The following is a 20965-nucleotide window of genomic DNA, read 5'->3' as shown; positions in this document are numbered from 1 at the left end:
AAGATATAGAATACAGACTTATAATTCTTACCAAGAAACATCTTAACTACTTTTCATTTTAACAAATTCCACAGAGCATTATCAACTCAACCCCACCCCCTGCCCTCCTCTCCTTATTTTTTGTTTCTTTCTTTCCTCTTTTTGAAAGCGGACAAACACTCAAGTCCTTAATGGCTCAAAACCGTAGGACTTTTAATATTAATTTTAACGTAATTTTATGTACTGGCCTTCCTTTGAGAAGCCATAACTTGCTCAGTCCTGTTTGAGTGGAGTTCGCCTCCAAAGGTGATTAACACGGTTACATTCGTCGACAAGGATGGGACTCGATATGGTCAGGAATGGCATTATGGCCACTGAATCATTTTCGTGCTGTTCCCATTCCACGAATCTGGGAGGGACCTAAGCTTGGCGGGTCCATTGTTCGGACCCGGCGAAGCCGGCGTACGGCTCTAAGTGCTTCTTCCCGGCGAAGCCGGCTACCCGGCGAAGCGGGTATTCATTCTAGTATTGAATATAGGAGATAAAAACAAACCTTAGTCATTTGTAAATTAAAAACCGTCATATGCCCAACGATTCTAAAAAAAAAGTGTTGGTGAGATTTTTAAAGAGTTGGGGAAGAGAGTAAAGTAGTGAGGGGGGTGTGAGATTGAATGAAGGAGATAAAAACAGGCCATGATCATCAGAATAAGTCGCCATATTCCCAACAATTAAAAATAAGTGAAGTGGTGCCCTTGTTCTATGGGGAAGCCATATCTGTGATGTCTTACAAAATGATGTACACAGGAAGGAAGCTGTCTTGGATCCAAAAAGAAAAGGACCCGGTGTGCACTTATCCGGAAAGAAATCAGCGCCCAAAGTGCGACAAGAGTGTCCAGTGCAAAAAGAATGTCAAGTGCAAAAAGAATGTAAAAGTGCGGCAAGAATGCAAACGTGCGACAAGAATGTAAAAATGCGACAAGAGTGTCAAGTGCGAGAAGAATGTAAAAGTGCTACAAGAATGTAAACGTGCGATAAGAATGTAAACGTGAGACAAGAATGTAAATGTGCGACAAGAATGTAAACGTGAGACAAGAATGTAAACGTGCGATAAGAATGTAAACGTGAGACAAGAATGTAAAAGTGCTACAAGAATGTAAACGTGAGACAAGAATGTAAACGTGCGACAAGAATGTAAACGTGAGACAAGAATGTAAAAGTGCGACAAGAGTGTCAAGTGCGATAAGAATGTAAACGTGCGACAAGAATGTAAACGTGCGACAAGAATGTAAACGTGAGACAAGAATGTAAACGTGCGACAAGAATGTAAACGTGAGACAAGAATGTAAACGTGAGACAAGAATGTAAACGTGCGACAAGAATGTAAACGTGCGATAAGAATGTAAACGTGCGACAAGAATGTAAAAGTGCGACAAGAGTGTCAAGTACGAGACGAGTGTAACATTGCGACAAGAGTGCGACAAGAGTGCCAAAGTCCGATAAGAGTTTTAAAGTGCGAAAAGAGTGTCAAATCATAAACAAAGAGTGTCAAAGTTCAACAAGAATGTAAAGTGCGACAAGAATGTCAAAGCATAAACTAAAAGTGTCAAGTGCAAAAAAGACTCATATGCGACAAGAGTGTCAACGTGCGACAACAGTGTCAAAGTGCGACAAAGCTAACAAGAATGTCAAAGCATAAACTAAACGTGTCAAAGTTCAACAAGAATGTAAAGTGCGACAAGAATGTCAAAGCATAAACTAAAAATGTCAAGTGTAAAAAAGTCATATGCGACAAGAGTGTCAACGTGCGAAAAGAGTTTCAAAGTGCGACAACAGTGTTAAAGGGCGACAAAGCTAACAAGAGTGTCAAAGCATAAACAAAGAAAGTTAGGACGTCAGAAATGGTTCCGTGAAAAGTGCCAAAACCAGAAACCACGCCAGAAAAGATTCAGTGAAAAGTGCCCAAACCAGAAACCATGTAGACATATCGTGTATATGTCGATAATGAAAACAGTGCAAAGCTTGAAATCTATCTTCGTTCTGAAAATTAATATGTTTACGTGAAGATTCAAACGTTCGGTCGTAAAAATAAAACAAATTTTCGCCGAAAACAAGTCTGAGCAAGCATGGCAGTTGAAGATGCCGACATTTCCGCTACCGTTACAGGGGGGGGGGGGGGGGGAGCCGAGCGACGTTCGTAGCTGACGGAAAACGATGAAATTAATAGAAATAGATTTTGAAACAAGTTTCAACCAGCCCATAGCAAGCTCATGGATTTCGAAGTCAGAACACGTGTCAAATAGACACATTCCGGAAAGAGCTCTATCCGGGGTTTTCGTGGCTGTGGACGAATTACCTCCGTTGGAAGCAATGAGGCAAATAATCGTCATGTAGTGAGCTCCAATGAGCATATTTGTGAACCAAATGGTCCTCACATCGAACTAACATTGAATAAGACGCCCATTGGAGCACGAGCTCGTTCTTCATTGTGACGTCATCATCCCTGGAGTCAGCGGCGATTAGCTGCCCTTCTGATTCCAAGAGGCGCAACTCTTTCACAGCTAATCCAAAAACAAAGAGACTGCCAACGTTCCAAAATTCAGAATCAAAAAACAAGAAAAGTAAGTTATTGGAACGTTTGTTATTGACACAAATACGTTACAATCACAAATATACCGACCCAACGGTCCTCACATCGAACGAACACAGAATAAGACGCCCATTGGAGCACGAGTTTTCGTTATAAATTGTTTGTCTGTGCACTTAAAAGACCGTTGGGTCGATATATTTGCGATTGTAACGTATTTGTGTCAATAACAAACGTTCACATAATTTACCTTTCTTGTTTTTATATTCTTCCACAGCTAGTAAAACCCCCGATAGAGATATGTCCAAACATTGTCTATTTACACTGCTGACTTCCTTACCTCGTACCGGCACGGTTGGCCTAGTGGTAAGGCGTCCGTCCCGTGATCGGGAGGTCGTGGGTTCGAACCCCGGAACCCGGCCGGGTCATACCTAAGACTGTAAAATTGGCAATCTAGTGGCTGCTCCGCCTGGCGTCTGGCATTATGGGGTTAGTGATAGGACTGGTTGGTCCGGTGTCAGAATAATGTGACTGGGTGAGACACGAAGCCTGTGCTGCGACTTCTGTCTTGTGTGTGGCGCACGTTAAATGTCAAAGCAGCACCGCCCTGATATGGCCCTTCGTGGTCGGCTGGGCGTTAAGCAAACAAACAAACAAACAAACAAAATCCTTACCTCGTTCCAGAATCCAGAGGTGGAGTTGGAACTGTACTGTGACAAAAAAGACAACATATTTTAAGCGATTTTGTGGACTCTACTCTCTGGTCTTGTGTGGCTTCGAATCTGACCTTTTTCTGTCTTAAACAAATGGGTAAAAGGTACAGTAACCCCCCCCCCCCCCCCCCCCCATCCGCCCCCCGTTCAGGCTCTTCGATCCTGTATGCATGGCCGTGTTCACCGCCACAGATCTGCCCACGCTTTTGCATGGAATGAGAACATTCTTTCACTTGGTCACATACACAAAATCAACAGGCTTGCTGCATTTTGTGCCCAGTGGGACATTTTGGCGAAATTGATTAACCAGATTGACATGCGTGATAAAAAAAATGGGAGGGGGGTTGGTAGTCACAAAATTGATTTAAAAACAACAACACCTCTCTCCACAGGTAGCAGTCGCGCTGTTGGTCTTCGGCTTGGGTCTATTCTTTGTTGAAGGATGCCGTGTACAAGCCTAAACAGATCTGTGATGGTGAACTTCATCGCATATAATTATGAGAAAGAGTGTATCTGTTGTGCTGGCGCACCGTTCACCCTGTCGAAGAGTTTCGAAACCGGAAAAGGAAGAAATAAGGGTTCAAAATCGACGTTGTTTGCTGTCAGTTTTCATCTTTGTCCTTCTTTATAATAAAAGAGATATAAAGACGTTATTCGCCAGAAGAAAAGAAAATACGGAACTTTTCAAAAGTGTAACAGACGTGTAAGCAATTTAAACTTACTAAGCAAAGTTTGTTTTTGGTACAGAAGTAAACTGTATTGGGTTGAAGGGTGGGTAAAACACACACACACACACACACACACACACACACATACACACACACACACACACACACACACACAAGACCGCCGATAACGTCAGTTTGTTCTTTTTTGTAGTAAGGGAGGAGCGTCCTTTTTTTTAAAATTGTTATCTGGTCCAACTAGTTGTTTTTTTATTGTTAACCCAATCGGGAAGAGTGAAAAGTCTTCTGCAAGTCGCGAGTGTAATCGACAAGGTGTCGAGCAGCGCTCGAATGAGTTTACAAGTCTTTGCCAAATCGGAACTAAGCGTAACTAAAATGTCAGGATCTTTCATATGGCCGACTGTTGGCCGACTCGTAGCTTCAGCGACTCCTGGACGACTTCAAACCAACTAAACAACACTTCAAGGTTAAAGGAGTAAGATGATGCGACCGATCGGCTATTTGATACAAGCTCCTGTGTACGAGAGATGAGTATAGCGTGTATCAGCTGTGGCCTTACCCCGTCACAGTAGCCGAAGGTGAGGTTGGTGGTGTACTGCGAGGTGTACACGGGGTAAGTACTGTCCTTCTTCCAGCTGATGGCCCCGGCGGGACTGACCGGTCTCTTGCCCAGCTCATCTTGCCACGTGTCGTTCCAGTACGTGGTGGCGAACCGGTCAAAGTAGCTGTGCTTCACAAGCATGGGGCCCTGGTAGATACCCACTCCGGTTATCGTGTGCCACCTGAAAAAAAATCGTTGTTGCTGTAAGGCTAAGTGTGTAGGTAAATGTATTTCAAGAAGCAGCCAAAAGTACGGACATTGGGTCTTGCTAGATTCCCACTTCTGTTACCGATTGCTACCCTCATAAAACACAGATGGAAAGAGAAATTTACCAACAAAACCTCTGGCTACAAGCCACACCAAGACCCCCTCCATCTCCTAAGCCGTGCTGAGCAGGCTATCATCTTCCGCCTCCGCACTGGACACTGCTGCCTCAAAGCACACCTAAGGAGGATAGGTGTAGCAGAGTCTGCCACATGTGACTGTGGAGAGGGAGATCAGACTCCAGAACATGTTCTCCAAGCATGTCCCCTCCTCGACCAACTGCGGATCCAGACATGGCCTGACCAAACAGATCTGAGGACCAAAATGTGGGGAGCACTGGAGGACCTGGAAAGAACGTCCATGTTCATGGCATCCTCCAGATTCCGAGTCTGACACAACCGTCGTACGAAGAAGAAGAAGAAGAAGAAGAAGAAGAAGCTACCTGAACAAAAAAAGCATTGTTGCTTAGAGGCTAAGTGTGTAGGTTAATGTATTTGAAGAAGCTGCCAAAGTACGGTCGTTGGGTCTTAGTAGATACCACTTCTGTTACCGCGTGTCACCTGAACAGAACATAATTGTTGCTTTAAGGAGCTGCCGAAGTACGGACATTGGGTCCTGTTACCGTGTGCCACCTGAACAGAAAATCATTGTTGCTTGAAGGCTAAGTGTGTAGTTAAATATATCTCAATTAAGGAGCTGCCGAAGTACGGACATTGGGTCTTGGTAGAAGCCCACTCCTGTTACCGTGTGCCACCTGAACAGAAAATCATTGTTGCTTGAAGGCTAAGTGTGTAGTTAAATATATCTCAATTAAGGAGCTGCCGAAGTACGGACATTGGGTCTTGGTAGAAGCCCACTCCTGTTACCGTGTGCCACCTGAACAGAAAATCATTGTTGCTTGAAGGCTAAGTGTGTAGTTAAATATATCTCAATTAAGGAGCTGCCGAAGTACGGACATTGGGTCTTGGTAGATGCCCACTTCTGTTGCCGATTGCTACCTGAACAAAAACGCATTGTCGCTTTAAAGGCTTAGAGTGGGAGTAAATCGTATCGTGTCAGTAAAACTCAATAAGCTATCAACGTAGCTGTGCTTGACAAAGATTGGGCCTTGGTTGATACCCACTCCTGTTATTGTTTTCCACAAGAACAGAAAATCATTGTTGCTTGAAGGCTAAGTGTGCGTATCTCCAGAAGCTAACGAAGTACGGACATTGGGCTTGGTAGATAACCACTCCTGTTACCGATTGCCACCTGAACAAAAACGCATTGTTGCTTTAAGGCTAAGTGTGCGAGTAAATGTATTTTCAGAAGCTGTCGAAGAACGGACATTGGGTCTTGGTAGATGTCCACTCCACCGTGTTATCGTTTGCCACCTCAACAAAAATAAATGTTGCCTAAAGGCTACGTGTGCGAGTAAACCGTATCGGTTTAGTAAAACCCAATAAGCTGCCCAAGCAGCTGTGCTTCACGAAGATAAGGCCTCGGTAGATACCCACTCCTGTTATTGTTCTCCAACTGAAAGATATATTGCTTCTTAAGTTATTGCGGTGCGCAAAAAGTTAAAACAATCGTTCGTGTAGGTAACATTTCGTCGTTGCAGTGCGCGGTTGGTTAAACGATCAAAGTACCTGTTCTTCACGAGAACATGTATTGCAAGATAATACACAAACTTGCGCGACTTCTTCTAAAACTGTGATATTTATGGAGACATATGTATATGATCTTATAAGTATACCCCTTCATTGTCTTGTTCGACGCCCGTTAATAACCGCTTGTTTCCCTTATATAATGAACCGGCAATAGGGCGTCGTCGTCCCGAACGAAATCTTCAAAATCTCCAAAACCGTTTGGAATTCTGGGTAGGGAAATCCTTCCATGAAATGACGTCAGCACCTTCCGGCGATTGGTCCATAAATTTTGGAGCTGGACTTCCAACATAATGTTGGTCACAATTGAAATTAATGCTAGATATATTTGAGTTTGCTTTCCAAACTGATAAGATGTGAACGGAAGCACAGGGCTAGTTATTAACTTAACCTTCTTCAAACAGTGCTATCGATAGAACGTACAGTACACAAATACGAACGGAGAAACTCGGAAACCGACGAGTCGATATAGGTTACACACTCCGAGTTCTGAATATCGTGCATATTTTCCCTAGGGTCGATTTTCAGGTATTACCGAGCCTCTGGCGAGGTAATACCTGTAAATCGACCCGAGGGAAAATATGCACGATATTCAGGACGAGGTGTGTAAGCTTTTTATCCCATTACTCCGACGTTTTCATTAAAAAACCTAGCTTTTTGACACAAACTTTGCGAGTGCCTGTTTACTGCTCATCAAACCTTCTGCCACCGAAAATCGTGTCATGATATTCATGTGCGAAACGAGTCCCCCTTTGTCTTTTTGTTTCCAGGATTTGAATGCATTTGATACTGTGCAGTTACCGGCTGGTTTCAGTCGGTTACCCGAGCTGGCATTCGTCACAACTGCGAAAGACCGCATTCTGATAATCTTCGCTTCACAGCTAGCGGACGGGAGAGAATGATACCCGAAGGGAAGTAACTCATTTTGGACCTGAGTTCAGCGGGATTCGAAAGACCGCGTGTGTGATTTTACAAGCGATGAAGATGATTGCTGAGTTTGTGCTTATTCGAGCCTTTGTGCTTCAGTGTTCAAATTTGTATTACCTACTTCTTCAATCGTCACTTACTGATTTAGGTGAGCCTAACTTTGATGTCTGTCGTTGTCTTAGGCGAGGTATCTGTCTGGGGGAAAACGGCGCACCACTGTCGAGTTGTTTTTATGCGGCAACGCATGTAGCCTAGTGGTCTCTGTATGTCCAAGATCCGACCTACTTCGCCACCTTTTATTCTAACAGTATCACCAACTTTGAAAATGGCAATTTCCATGCTGGTCAACTTGAGCCGAAGATACTACATGTACAGCAAACGACAGATCCTGCAGCAGAGGGTGCGTATCGCTAGCGCTAGCGAGACGCACCGGCAGCAGACGATAGATCTGTAGCAGACGACTGATGAGACAGCCTTGTTCTGTTGAACCATATTTAGCAATCAATGCTCTAAAAGCGATAACAAATGAACAAAACTATAAGCATACTGTTTTAGTGTAAGTTTTATTTTGTCGCTCAAGATTTTGAATCAGGATGCTCTTGGGATTGATCTAAGCGGTTGCCAATGAAGCGTACCTCGTTACGACAACTTTACTTGAGTTGTGCCCCTTGAATCACTGTGTGTCTCTGTCGCTCTCTCTCGTGCTCTCTGTCTCTCTCTCAGTCTCACCACGTCGGACAACTCATAATCTTCACTCAGCTCTATTCACCCAAACAGATTATGTGCATTCTTTGTTGTTTTCTTTATTTCTTCAATGATAATGTTTGTAGATCGTTAGCCAAACGTCAGTTCGACTTTTATACCGCAGAATATCTCAATCGTTTTGCTGAAAAAAAAGTAGTCCCGAGTTAACGATAAATATGCAGATGACCTCTATAAATTATTCAGTTGTACTCTGAGACCAAAGACAAAGACCAATGACAGGTGAGATCGAGACTCGGTTGTGATGGATAATTCATATGGTTGTGATGGATAATCCAAAATAATCCCCTCCTCAGCTAACAGAGACAAAGAGGCAGGTCATGGGATAAATACCGATACACATGCTCAAGAACTGACGTGTAATATTGGAAGTAAAAATATTCAGAGGACAGTGAGCAGTGTAAGCTCTATCGGCAGAGCGCCCAGCAGTCAAGTCGTTACTTTGTTGTTACTTTGGCGGTCATGGGTTCGAATCTCAAGACAAGAACATTTTTGAAACTTTAAAAAAAAAGTTCAATTTCTTTTAAATTTTCTGAACTCGTTATTCTAGAATTTGAAGTGAAGTATTAAAGATCGAATTTATCACAAAAGGTACCATTATTATCCAGTACTTCCAATGAATGATTTCCCAGAATTTCCCATTCTATCTTTAGTAACATCGGCTTTTGGGAAATACATTGGGCGATCGTATCACCGCGCGTTGACTGCACGTAATGGTCTTTAACTACTACTAATTACAGTTTACTTGTGATGGGGAAAACATCACATTGTTAAGCTAATTATATTGTTCACGAACAAAATACACGTAAATAACATACACAATTGCGTGACTTCTTCCAAAAAATTAAACAAAAAACTATAACACTAAAATCTTGAGAGAAAAATTGGTGATTAGAAGTACAACTTGTTGGCAATTTGATGAACTCACGGAGATCCTCCAACTGATCCATCAAACTGGTTAGAGAGAACGGATCCATTGGCCAGCTCTTCATTGTAGAATCTCGGTTCTCCCAGGTTGTCTGATCGACCAATGAACACGCTATACTCCACCGCGACTCCCGTCCACAACCCCGTGTTGCCGCCCGAGAAACTCTGAGAGGCTGCGTCGGCCAGCCTGAAACAGGCGTGATGATTTTCTGCCTAATGGCGGATTTCTCGAATTTTCAAAACTTTAGATCTAGAGATCATCCTTGAGATCCTCAGATTGCACGGGATTGCACGAGTGTGTTTTGTGTGTGTGTGTGTGTGTGTGTGTGTGTGTGTGTGTGTGTGTGTGTGTGTATGTGTGTGTGTGTGTGTGTATGTGTGTGTATGTGTGTGTATGTGTGTGTGTTTGTCTATGTGTGTATGTGTGTGAGTTTGTGTGTGGGTGTGTGTGTTTGGGTATGTGTGTGTGTGTTTGTGTATATGTGTGTGTGTGTTTGTGTGTGTGTGTGTGTGTGTATGTGTGTGTATGTGTGTGTGTGTTTGTGTGTGTGTGTGTGTGTATGTGTGTGTATGTGTGTGTGTGTGTTGTGTGTGTGTGTGTGTGTATGTGTGTGTATGTGTGTGTGTGTTTGTGTGTGTGTGTGTGTGTATGTGTGTGTGTGTGTTTGTGTGTGTGTGTGTGTGTATGTGTGTGTATGTGTGTGTGTGTATGTGTGTGTGTGTTTGTGTGTGTGTGTGTATGTGTGTGTGTTTGTGTGTGTGTGTGTGTGTGTGTGTGTGTTTTTCAATTTCAAATGAGGGATAGGTATAAGTTTTTGCCGGAACAAATGATGCAAAAATGATGGTGGGTTGTGGTTGCATGCTTTGAGGGTTTCCTTTTCTTTTCTTTTCATAATCTCTTGCGCGTGAAAATTAATCCAGGAAGAAAGGAAGTTCATAAATAGTCCATAAATAGAACGTACGAACGAACAAACGAACGAACGAAAGAACGAACGAACGAATCAATAAATCAATCAATCAGTCACTCACTCAGTCAGTCATTAACCAATTCACCAATCAATCAATCAGTCAGTCGCTTCTTTCTGTACTTACGAGCAGAAGGTCACATTGATGTTGCCTCCTTTGATCCACATGTTGTTTTGCTTGTTCTTGTACGTCGTGATTCTGTGCCAAAAGAAGTGATTGACATGCTAGAAAACTTGCACGTCGTGATTCTGTGCCAAAAGAAGTGATTGACATGCTAGAAAACGTGTACGTCGTGATTCTGTGCCAAAAGAAGTCATTGACATGCTAGAAAACTTGTACGTCGTGATTCTGTGCCAAAAGAAGTCATTGACATGCTAGAAAACTTGTACGTCGTGATTCTGTGCCAAAAGAAGTGATTGACATGCTAACAAACTTGTACGTCGTGATTCTGTGCCAAAAGAAGTCATCGACATGCCAGAAAACCTGTACGTCGTGATTCTGTGTCAAAATAAGTCATATACATGCTAGAAAACGTGTACGTCGTGATTCTGTGTCAAAACAAGTCATTGACATGCTAACAAACTTGTACGTCGTGATTCTGTGTCAAAATAAGTCATCGACATGCCAGAAAACCTGTACGTCGTGATTCTGTGTCAAAATAAGCCATTGACATGCTAGAAAACCTTACGTCGTGATTCTGTGCCAAAATAAGTTATTGACATGCTAGAAAACTTTAATGTCGTGATTCTGTGCCAAAATAAGTTATTGACATGCTAGAAAACTTTAACGTCGTGATTCTGTTCCAAAATAAGTCATTGACATGCTAGAAAACTTTAACGTCGTGATTCTGTTCCAAAATAAGTTATTGACATGCTAGAAAACGTGTAAGTCGTGATTCTGCGCCAAAATAAGTCATTCAGATAAAATTAAAAGTCGGGTAGCATAATCGTCAGACGTCAGTGCAAGAAAAAACAAGTCGCGTAAGGCGAAAATACAATATTTAGTCAAGTAGCTGTCGAACTCACAGAATGAAACTGAACGCAATGCCATTTTTCAGCAAGACCGTATTCTCGTAGCATCGTCAGTCCACCGCTCATGGCAAAGGCAGTGAAATTGACAAGAAGAGCGGGGTAGTAGTTGCGCTAAGAAGGATAGCACGCTTTTCTGTACCTCTCTTTGTTTTAACTTTCTGAGCGTGTTTTTAATCCAAACATATCATATCTATATGTTTTTTGGAATCAGGAACCGACAAGGAGTAAGATGAAAGTGTTTTTAAATTGATTTGGACAATTTAATTTTGATAATAATTTTTATATATTTAATTTTCAGAGCTTGTTTTTAATCCGAATATAACATATTTATATGTTTTTGGAATCAGCAAATGATGGAGAATAAGATGAACGTAAATTTGGATCGTTTTATAAATTTTTATTTATTTTTTTTAATTTTCAGATTTTTAATGACCAAAGTCATTAATTAATTTTTAAGCCACCAAGCTGAAATGCAATACCGAAGTCCGGGCTTCGTCGAAGATTACTTGACCAAAATTTCAACCAATTTGATTGAAAAATGAGGGCGTGACAGTGCCGCCTCAACTTTCACGAAAAGCCGGACATGACGTCATCAAAGACATTTATCAAAAAAATGAAAAAAACGTTCGGGGATTTCATACCCAGGAACTCTCATGTCAAATTTCATAAAGATCGGTCCAGTAGTTTAGTCTGAATCGCTCTACACACACACACAGACACACACACACACACACACGCACACACACACGCACGCACATACACCACGACCCTCGTCTCGATTCCCCCTCGATGTTAAAATATTTAGTCAAAACTTGACTAAATATAAAAAAGGTAAAAAAGACGGTTGTCAATGATTCGCCTTAGTCAATAGACTACACCAAGTATAACTGATGGATCTAAGTATTGTATGTGACCATGGGGGAAGCTTCTGTTCTTTAACAAACAGTAACCGCTGCAGAAGACTGATTTTTCGTTCTTTTATTTATTTCTCTTACACTGTTTTTTCAAACATTCGACTCCATTCAGACCTGACGGTTTACAATGTTAGCCCATCTTCTCCGTTGAAAACGTCTTCGGCTGTGGGAGAAAAAACACACGGGAATGCTAACACAAACTAACGATAAAATAAAAATCTGAGATACTGGAAACAAATGAAAATATAGTTGTTGGGCAACATATTACGTCCGGTCGGGAACTAGTGCTTCTTTTCGACGAGACAAGCCAAATTCCTAGCCACTCGTTGCGACATGTCAAGACATTTGCCGCTACGCTATACGCTGAAATACTTTTTTACTACTTCACGAGTGGGTTTTTACGTGTACGACTGATTTACTCCGCCATTCAGGCAGCCATACGCCGCTTCCGGGGGAAGCATGCTGGGTATTTTCGTGTTTCTATAACCCACCGAACTATGTCATGGATTACATGATCTTTTTCGTGCGCACTTGGTCTTGCGCTTGCGTGTACACACGAAGGGGGGTAAGGCACTAGCAGGTCTGCACATAAGTTGACCTAGGAGATCGGGAAAATCTCCACCCTTAACCCATACTTTAGTACAAAATCGCGTACCGTTCCAGTTTGCTGTTCCAGACTCGTGTTCCGTTGGGATCTCCGGTCGGTTCTTTTGGTTCATAATAGTTCTCCTCTTGGATGATTCCATTTTCGGGTACACCCTTTTCAGATTCGAGTCTCCCTGTCGATATGAGGCTGTCCATGAATACTCCGCTCTGTATGAAAATCGTGAGCAGGAGAAATGAATAAAAAACACCTGCATTGCGCATCTAAATCACAAGTGTCTGCAGGGATGGCCAAATCTCAAAATTTTTACTCGCCAGTTGGGCGATTTACTTCAAGAAAGTCACTAGCCCGGCAGAAATTTCACTGACCCTGTACATACCACAGTTGATCTGCAGTTTTTGTATTGCTTAAAACTCGATATTACAACCAAAAGAGTTGGATTTGACTAGAATTGTCATTGGCCAGCCGGGCGAGTTGCCAGGCGGTTTCTACAAGCCCGGCGGATTTTTTACTCACCCCTGGCGATCGGGCGGACGATTTGGCCATCCCTGTATCTGTTTACAAAATTCAAGACTAAAATATTTAAATGTCCTTACTTGAAAACCAGGACATCTTCTGAGCAGTGTCAGATTTAATACATAAAATAGTATAAATCACAGTGGACTAAAGTTCAACATAAAAACGTTTCGGGGCTCTCTGCCTACCATGTATCTGTGAATACATCTCTGCGGAGTGTGTGTGTGTGTGTGTGTGTATGTGTGTGTGTGTGTGTGTGTGTGTGTGTGTGTGTGTGCGCGCGTGTATGCGTGTGTAAATGCTTCGCAACTCCACACACATTTCTAATCATAGGATTATAGGAGCGTGCCATGTTGTGGAACGTTTTTAACCCGGTGTGTGTGTGTGTGTGTGTTTCTGTGTGTTTGTGTTTGCGTGTTTGCGTGTGTGTATGTATGTGTGTGTGTCACGTGTATGCGTGCGTGCGTGTGCGTGCGTGCGTGCGTGCGCGTGTGTGTTTGCGTGTGTGTATGTTTGTGCATGTGAATTAGAAAGAGTGACGGAGGAGGGAGAGAGAGAACCAGTTTATGTGTGCATCCATGCGTTCTCGCGTGTACGTGCGTGGCGTATGTTTGTGTGAAGGAAAGTTATCTTCGTACGCTTTTAGCGTACCCTCTTGTTGGAGTGCGCCACGTTGTTGTAGAACTTTTTGATGCCCGTGCTTCTCGCCGTGTAAGGCTTGACCTTGCCCAGAATCTTCTGTCGCTCGTAAGACGGACCCAGTGGCAGGTCAGCGTACACAAACATAAACCCGTGAGCCTGAAATAGTGCAAACACAAGAGTATAAAATGTGACAGTCAGCAATGGAGGAAACCACACCTTCGCGTACATTTGTTTTACAGTCTCTGCAAATACGCATATTTATCTGACTCTCTAAAACACACACACGCACACATACACGCACACACATACACACAAACACGAACACACACACACATACACACACACACATACACATACACACACACACACACACACATACACACACACATACACACACACACACAATTACGCATGCACGCACACACACACACACACGAACACACACAATTACGCATGCACGCACACACACACACATACACCACACACACACACACATACACCACACACACGCACAAACACACAATTACGCACGCACGTACGCACACACACACACAAACACGGCTATCTCTATACGGGCAGACGGGAGAGTTGTTGCCCACAAACGCAGGAGAATAAGAAGAAACCATCTTGAACACAAGGCCAGTACTGTAACTGCCCTTGATACGGATCGATCCAAGGGGGGGCAATCTCAGTCATCTCAAAGAGGGAAATCCAAACGCTATCCGCCTTGTTCGATTTTATGGGCTTGGACGATAGAGAAAAATAAGAAAAGCAAACACTGGAGTATACCTGGACGAAATTGCTATCAAGAACGCAGAATTGATTTTTTCTGAGGTTTTTTTTTGCCGTAAGCGCCATGTTTATCGCGTCTCGCACATCTGATGTTGACATGCATCAACAAAGGGGCCTCACTCTGGAAGAGTTTCCTGCTCCGATAAACATGGCGCTTACGGCAAAAAAAAACCTCAGAAAAAATCAATTCTGCGTTCTTGATAGCAATTTCGTCCAGGTATACTCCAGTGTTTGCTTTTCTTATTTTTCTCTATCGTCCAAGCCCATAAAATCGAACAAGGCGGATAGCGTTTGGATTTCCCTCTTTGAGATGACTGAGATTGCCCCCCCTTGGATCGATCCGTATCAAGGGCAGTTACAGTACTGGCCTTGTGTTCAAGATGAAGAAGAAACCCGCATGTCACTAAAAACTCAAGTAAACTCGCAATTTCTATTAAGATTCTTACCATTCCCCCTGCCGCTACATTGTTGATGACTTCATTGTTTGGGTGCGTCAGCCAGAAGGTGGACACTTCGCTGAAACAGAAAGGTGGCTCTGTAAACTCGGGTGTCCTTCGCTGACTTGACAATATCATGAGACTTTGGCGATCTGTGTTGATTTACAAGGTCACCGTCATGGGAAGGAAGGTCGCTTTAATAGCTGTTGCTGCTCCGCCTGGCGTCTGGCATTATGGGGTTAGTGCTTGGACTGGTTGGTCCGGTGTCAGAATAATGTGACTGGGTGAGACATGAAGCCTGTGCTGCGACTTCTGTCTTGTGTGTGGCGCACGTTATATGTCAAAGCAGCACCGCCATGATATGGCCCTTCGTGGTCGGCTGGGCGCTAAGCAAACAAACAAACAATCACTTTAATAGCTGTTCTTTTCTTTCATAGTTGTAAATCAAAAAACAAGAAAGGTAGGTTGTTGGAACGTTTGTTATTGACAAAACAATACATTCACAGATATTTCGACCCAACGGTCTTTTAAGTGAACAGACAAAACACAAAACTTATCTTGATAGTTCTATCAGTTTACGTCCACTCGTCTGGAAGCCGAGCGAATGAATGATTGTATGAACTGATTGAACTATCAAGATAAGTTTTGTGTTTTGTCTGCTCACTTAAAAGACCGTTGGGTCGACATATCTGTAAATGTATTGTTCTGTCAATAACAAACGTTCCAACAACCTACCTTTCTTGTTTTTTGATTCTGAATTTTGGAACGTTGGCAGTCTCTTTGTTTTTGGATTTAATAGTTGTAGTTATAGTTATCTTTAATAGTTGTAGTTATCTTTCATAGTTATAGTTTGTTTGTTTGTTTGCTTAACGCCCAGCCGACCACGAAGGGCCATATCAGGGCAGTGCTGCTTTGACATATAACGTGCACCACACACAAGACAGAAGTCGCAGCACAGGCTTCATGTCTCACCCAGTCACATTATTCTGACACCTTGAAAGTCAACAGCCGCACTAACTCTTCGCGCCGCCTAGGCTCGTGAAGACGTGAAATAGTGTCAGCCATAATGTTTACACAACCGGCCACATGCACCGCCGCAATGCTACAGTTTACTTTAGCACATTCCCATGCCATTTTCCGAAGTAAGCTGTTGACATACTTATTAGTAGATCTGCCTTTATTGATAATTGATTTTGTCACAGTGCTATCAGTATGCACAATCACTTCTTGTCCGCACCACATCGGTGCCCATCGTGTCACAGCTTGTAACACAGCACATACTTCTTTAAAGTTTATGTGTAAATTGTTCGCTGCCGGCATGTCTTTTTTAAAATAGGTGTACTGCCAGTCGCCCTGCCAAAAGGCACCTGCTGCAATATTACATGCGTCCACATGGACATGCTGTTTTGCATTGTGGAAATAATACACTGTTCCATTAAATACATGCATAAAAGAAAGCCACCATTGCACATCTTTTTGGAATTCGCTAGAAAGCTTTGCTTTGTGCCGCTGCTGCTGAAGGGGTTTTATTGTGTCCAGTATCCGCCGCAGAAAGAATTTTCCTCCTCTGACAGCTTGACAGGCCCAATTAAGAGAACCCGCGATGCTTTGAAGCTGAGTTTTTGTCGCGCGCTTCTTTCCTCGAAATTGCAGTAGTCGCCGCCGCAGTTGCTGCAGTTTGTCACTTCCAAGTGACAGAGTGTTGTTTCGCGTGTCGATGTCGACTCCAAGAAATGTGATACGTTGGGTGGGCCCCACCACCTTCTTCCAGCTAATGTTGAAGCCTAGTTCCCTCAATAATCTAATCAAAGAAAATAACATGTCGTTGCACTCCTCTTTTGTTGCTGCTACTAAAAGAAAATCATCTATGTATGCTAACACACCAGGCATGCCTCTCCTGGCCATGCACCTGCGAATTGACTGTGAAAGTCTATGAAAATGTGACGGTCCTACATTGCTACCAAATGGAAGTCGACTGTCAAACAAATAAGTCGGTCTGTTTTTACCTTTGAAATGCCACTTGAGTCCCGTTACACAATAATCATCCGGACTGATGCACACTGAGCGATATGCGGACTGCAAGTCGACTTTAGCACACCAATAATCTGTCTTCGCTAAGGCGCACGCATCAGAGACTGTTTGAAACTTCACTGACTCAGGGATGGAGTAATCGTTCATTGCCCTACCTGTTGGTTTGCTGGCATCATGAATTAGCCTAACGCTACCATCTTCTTTGGGGATCGCGGCTAGTGCGCTTACGACCGTTGGCTTCTTACTTGCCACTATATAATTTCCTTTTGCTATTTGATCTAACAGTTCTTGTTCTACCACGTCGCGATGATCGTACGCTGATTTATGATTGCTTTGTTCTGCTGCTAACACACATGTTTTATGTTTTTCTGTTACCCGAAAACCGTGCTGTATACCGTCTAACAAAAATTCTCTGTCACAATCGCCCTCTAGCACTGAGTGCCACATTTGAGATTTTGCACTAATAGATGCATGATTTCCCAAAAATGCACAGTCATGAGGATCTAATTGAGGGAACGGGCTGGAATAGGTGGGGCCTACCGTTGTGTTGTCAGTTCGCTGCGCTGTATCCTAGGCACTGGTGTTTGCTGTCGCCTGGTGGTCTTTGCCGGGGTGCTCCTTTCCACACGTGTCACACACGTGTTCGAACCTGCAGCGGGACCCGTAGAGGCATGTGCCTTTGTTTGTGTACTGCAGGCACACCTCCTTCCCACTGGGTCCCACAGGTCGTCGAATACCGCCGCTTCCCGTCATGGCCTTGCCGCTTTTGTTGCCAGGAACTTGTTGGGCACGCTCACGGAGAATCACTGTGGACAGGTGGGGGTTGGGGGTTCCCCAAGCAAACCCGCTGGTAGACTGGCGCTTCCTGTACTCATCATCGTAAAGGAGCACCGACTGCCAGGAAAATCTTGCGCCGAGCTCGCCCACCATCTCTGTATAACAGAGGTAAGCTTCGTGGTCGAAGTCCACGGCGGTGTTCATGAGTTTTGCCATTATTTTAGCATTTGCCACGATCCAGTGGCAGGGGGATACTTTCTCCAACTTTGATTTGTTGGCCAGCTTGAGCGTGACACCTCCCCCGAGTGTCACCTCTTCCTCCACCGCCATAGAAGCCGGTACGAAGTCAACAATTCGTAAATAAGTCTCACCTGGTGAAGCAGACTGTATGGCCATGTTGCCAAGAAGACCCTGGAGCGGTGCCACTTGGTCGGCAGCACGCAACGGCCCTCCCCCGTACTTCTGTTGCAGGTCTGCCACTGCCGCTTTTAATTCCACTATGTGGCCTCGTTTTAACTTAAGGCTTTCCAGGTCCTTTTCTCCTGCATATTTCAAGGCACTGAGGCTTGTGAACTCCTCTTTTTCCAGAACCTCAATTACAGGTTGGGGCAGATTTTTTGCCCAAGAAGAAAAATTGAACTCCATAGTTTGCAGAACTGAAAATCGCTGAACTTGCTTGCTGGCCGCTGCGCTGCTACTAATGACTTCGGTCCTCGCTCTCTCTCGCTCTCTCTCGGACTCCCTTATCTGTTACCATTGTTTCATTCCAGACTGCTCTCCTTCACTCATCACCTCCCCCCTGCCCTCCAACCCTCTTCATTCCCCGCATTCGTTCCCACGGGACTCTGCTATCACTTCCTCCTGCATTACCTCTACTGACACCTCCTCCCCCCCCTCCTTTTGCTGCATATCTGTCTCGTTTAAATAGAGTTTATGGTCGCTGACCGCTCCCTCTAAACTCACACTTATCTTTAATAGTTGTAGTTATCTTTCATAGTTATAGTTTGTTTGTTTGTTTGCTTAACGCCCAGCCGACCACGAAGGGCCATATCAGGGCAGTGCTGCTTTGACATATAACGTGCGCCACACACAAGACAGAAGTCGCAGCACAGGCTTCATGTCTCACCCAGTCACATTATTCTGACACCGGACCAACCAGTCCGAGCATTAACCCCATAATGCCAGACGCCAGTCGGAGCAGCCACTAGATTGCCAATTTTAAAGTCTTAGGTATGACCCGGCCGGGGTTCGAACCCACGACCTCCCGATCACGGGGCGGACGCCTTACCACTAGGCCAACCGTGCCGATATAGTTGTAGTTATCTTTCATAGTTGTAGTTATCTTTCATATAACTAATAGTTACAAGTAGTTGGGCGGGGATATAGCTCAGTTGGTAGCGCGCTGGATTTGTATTCAGTTGGCCGCTGTCAGCGTGAGTTCGATCCCAGGTTCGGCGGAAATTTATTTCAGAGTCAACTTTGTGTGCAGGCTCTCTTCGGTGTCCGAACCCTCCCCCCGTGTACACTACATTGGGTGTGCACGTTAAAGATCCCACGATTGACAAAAGGGTCTTTCCTGGCAAAATTGCTTAGGCACAGTTAATAATTGTCTACCTATACCCGTGTGACTTGGAATAATAGGCCGTGAAAGGTAAATATGCGCCGAAATGGCTGCAATCTACTGGCCGTATAAAATTTCATCTCACACGGCATCACTGCAGAGCGCCTAGAACTGTACCCACGGAATATGCGCGATATAAGCGTCATTGATTGATTGATTGATTGAGTTATCTTTAATAGTTGTAGTTATCTTGCATAGTTGTAGTTATCTTTCATAGTTGTAGTTATCTTTAATAGTTATAGTTATCTTTCATAGTTGTAGTGATCTTTAATAGTTGTAGTTATCTTTCATGGTTGTAGTTATCTTTCATAGTTGTAGTTATCTTTAATAGTTATAGTTATCTTTAATAGTTATAGTTATCTTTCATAGTTGTAGTGATCTTTAATAGTTGTAGTTATCTTTCATAGTTGTAGTTATCTTTCAGTAGTAGTTGTAGTTATACATGTACACTCTCTAATAGTTGTATAAGACTGACACAAAGGATAATCAAACGAGATAGTGGAACGGCTTTGCTGCTGCCCAAAGAGTGACGGAGAGGGAGTCATACGAAAAGTAACAGGATAAGGATAAGATTCATATAGTTCTATCAGGTTACCCTCATGGACATTCGGGCTGCTTTCTCTCTGGGGAAAGCGAGCTGCCATACAGTATACGGTGCTATCCTTTTTTTCTGCATGCGTGTATTCATGTTTCCAAGCCCTGAGACTTTCGCTGTGAACTTGGGATCTTTATCGTGCGCATGCTTGCACACGGGGGTGTTCGGACACCGAGGAGAGTCTGCACAAAGTTGATTCTGGGAAATTAATCCCTCGCCGAACGTGGGGGTCGAACCCACGCCGATAGCGACAATTGGTTTTGAAGCCAGCGCCGCTACCGACTGAGCTATTTCCCCACCCAGTAACGCTGGACATGTTTGCATTGGTGTACGACACAGCAGGAAGAGTTTGCATAATATGCGTGTAATAGGAACTTGCAACAGAGAGCACTAACTCGCAGTTGACAGTAAAGTCTGTCTTGCCGGGTAAGTCCTCCTTGCACCACTCCTTGGTGGAGTCCGACATGATGAGGGCTCCGTTCTTTGTACCCAGACCCAGGTTTCCGTCCAGCACGTTGTTCTGCTCCACACTGTCCTCCAGGAAGTAGCCGTGTCCCAGGTGGTCGTAACAGACGTTACCCGATATCTGCAACAACATTCATACCCGTGTCCTAGGTGGTAGTGACACACGTTACCCGATATCTGCAACAACAATCACACCCGTGTCCCAGGTGGTCGTGACACACGTTACCCAATATCTGCAACAACATTCACACCCGTCACCCGTGACCTGCAATTACATCAAGACCAGTGTCCCAGGTGGTCGTAACACACGTTACCCAATATCTGCAACAACATTCACACCCGTCACCCGTCACCTGCAATTACATCAAGACCAGTGTCCCAGGTGGTCGTAACACACGTTACCCAATATCTGCAACAACATTCACACCCGTCACCCGTGACCTGCAATTACATCAAGACCAGTGTACCAGGTGGTCGTAACACGT

General features: G+C 43.8%; 3 protein-coding genes across 5 annotated transcripts in view; all 3 read right to left on the bottom strand.

Moving 5' to 3' along the window:
* The window catches only part of LOC138970714 (uncharacterized), a 302337-nt gene that overhangs the window by 18445 nt on the left and 262927 nt on the right, over positions 1-20965 (bottom strand). The window lies entirely within an intron of this gene.
* Positions 1-20965, bottom strand: part of LOC138970709 (uncharacterized) — a 383958-nt gene that overhangs the window by 190394 nt on the left and 172599 nt on the right. The window lies entirely within an intron of this gene.
* The window catches only part of LOC138970704 (cell surface hyaluronidase-like), a 204843-nt gene that overhangs the window by 21662 nt on the left and 162216 nt on the right, over positions 1-20965 (bottom strand). For all 3 annotated transcript variants that reach the window (XM_070343187.1, XM_070343186.1, XM_070343188.1), the window contains exons 13-20: positions 20411-20601; positions 15001-15070; positions 13772-13918; positions 12656-12813; positions 10182-10253; positions 9091-9276; positions 4522-4744; positions 3238-3273 (exon numbers count right to left, since the gene is read on the bottom strand). In XM_070343187.1, coding sequence (XP_070199288.1) covers positions 3238-3273; positions 4522-4744; positions 9091-9276; positions 10182-10253; positions 12656-12813; positions 13772-13918; positions 15001-15070; positions 20411-20601 — 1083 coding nt within the window. The remainder of the gene's footprint in view (positions 1-3237; positions 3274-4521; positions 4745-9090; positions 9277-10181; positions 10254-12655; positions 12814-13771; positions 13919-15000; positions 15071-20410; positions 20602-20965) is intronic.

This window comes from Littorina saxatilis, linkage group LG7, assembly GCF_037325665.1.
Source record: "Littorina saxatilis isolate snail1 linkage group LG7, US_GU_Lsax_2.0, whole genome shotgun sequence".
Lineage (NCBI taxonomy): Eukaryota > Metazoa > Mollusca > Gastropoda > Littorinimorpha > Littorinidae > Littorina > Littorina saxatilis.
This window is presented reverse-complemented; position numbering and strand designations above follow the sequence as displayed.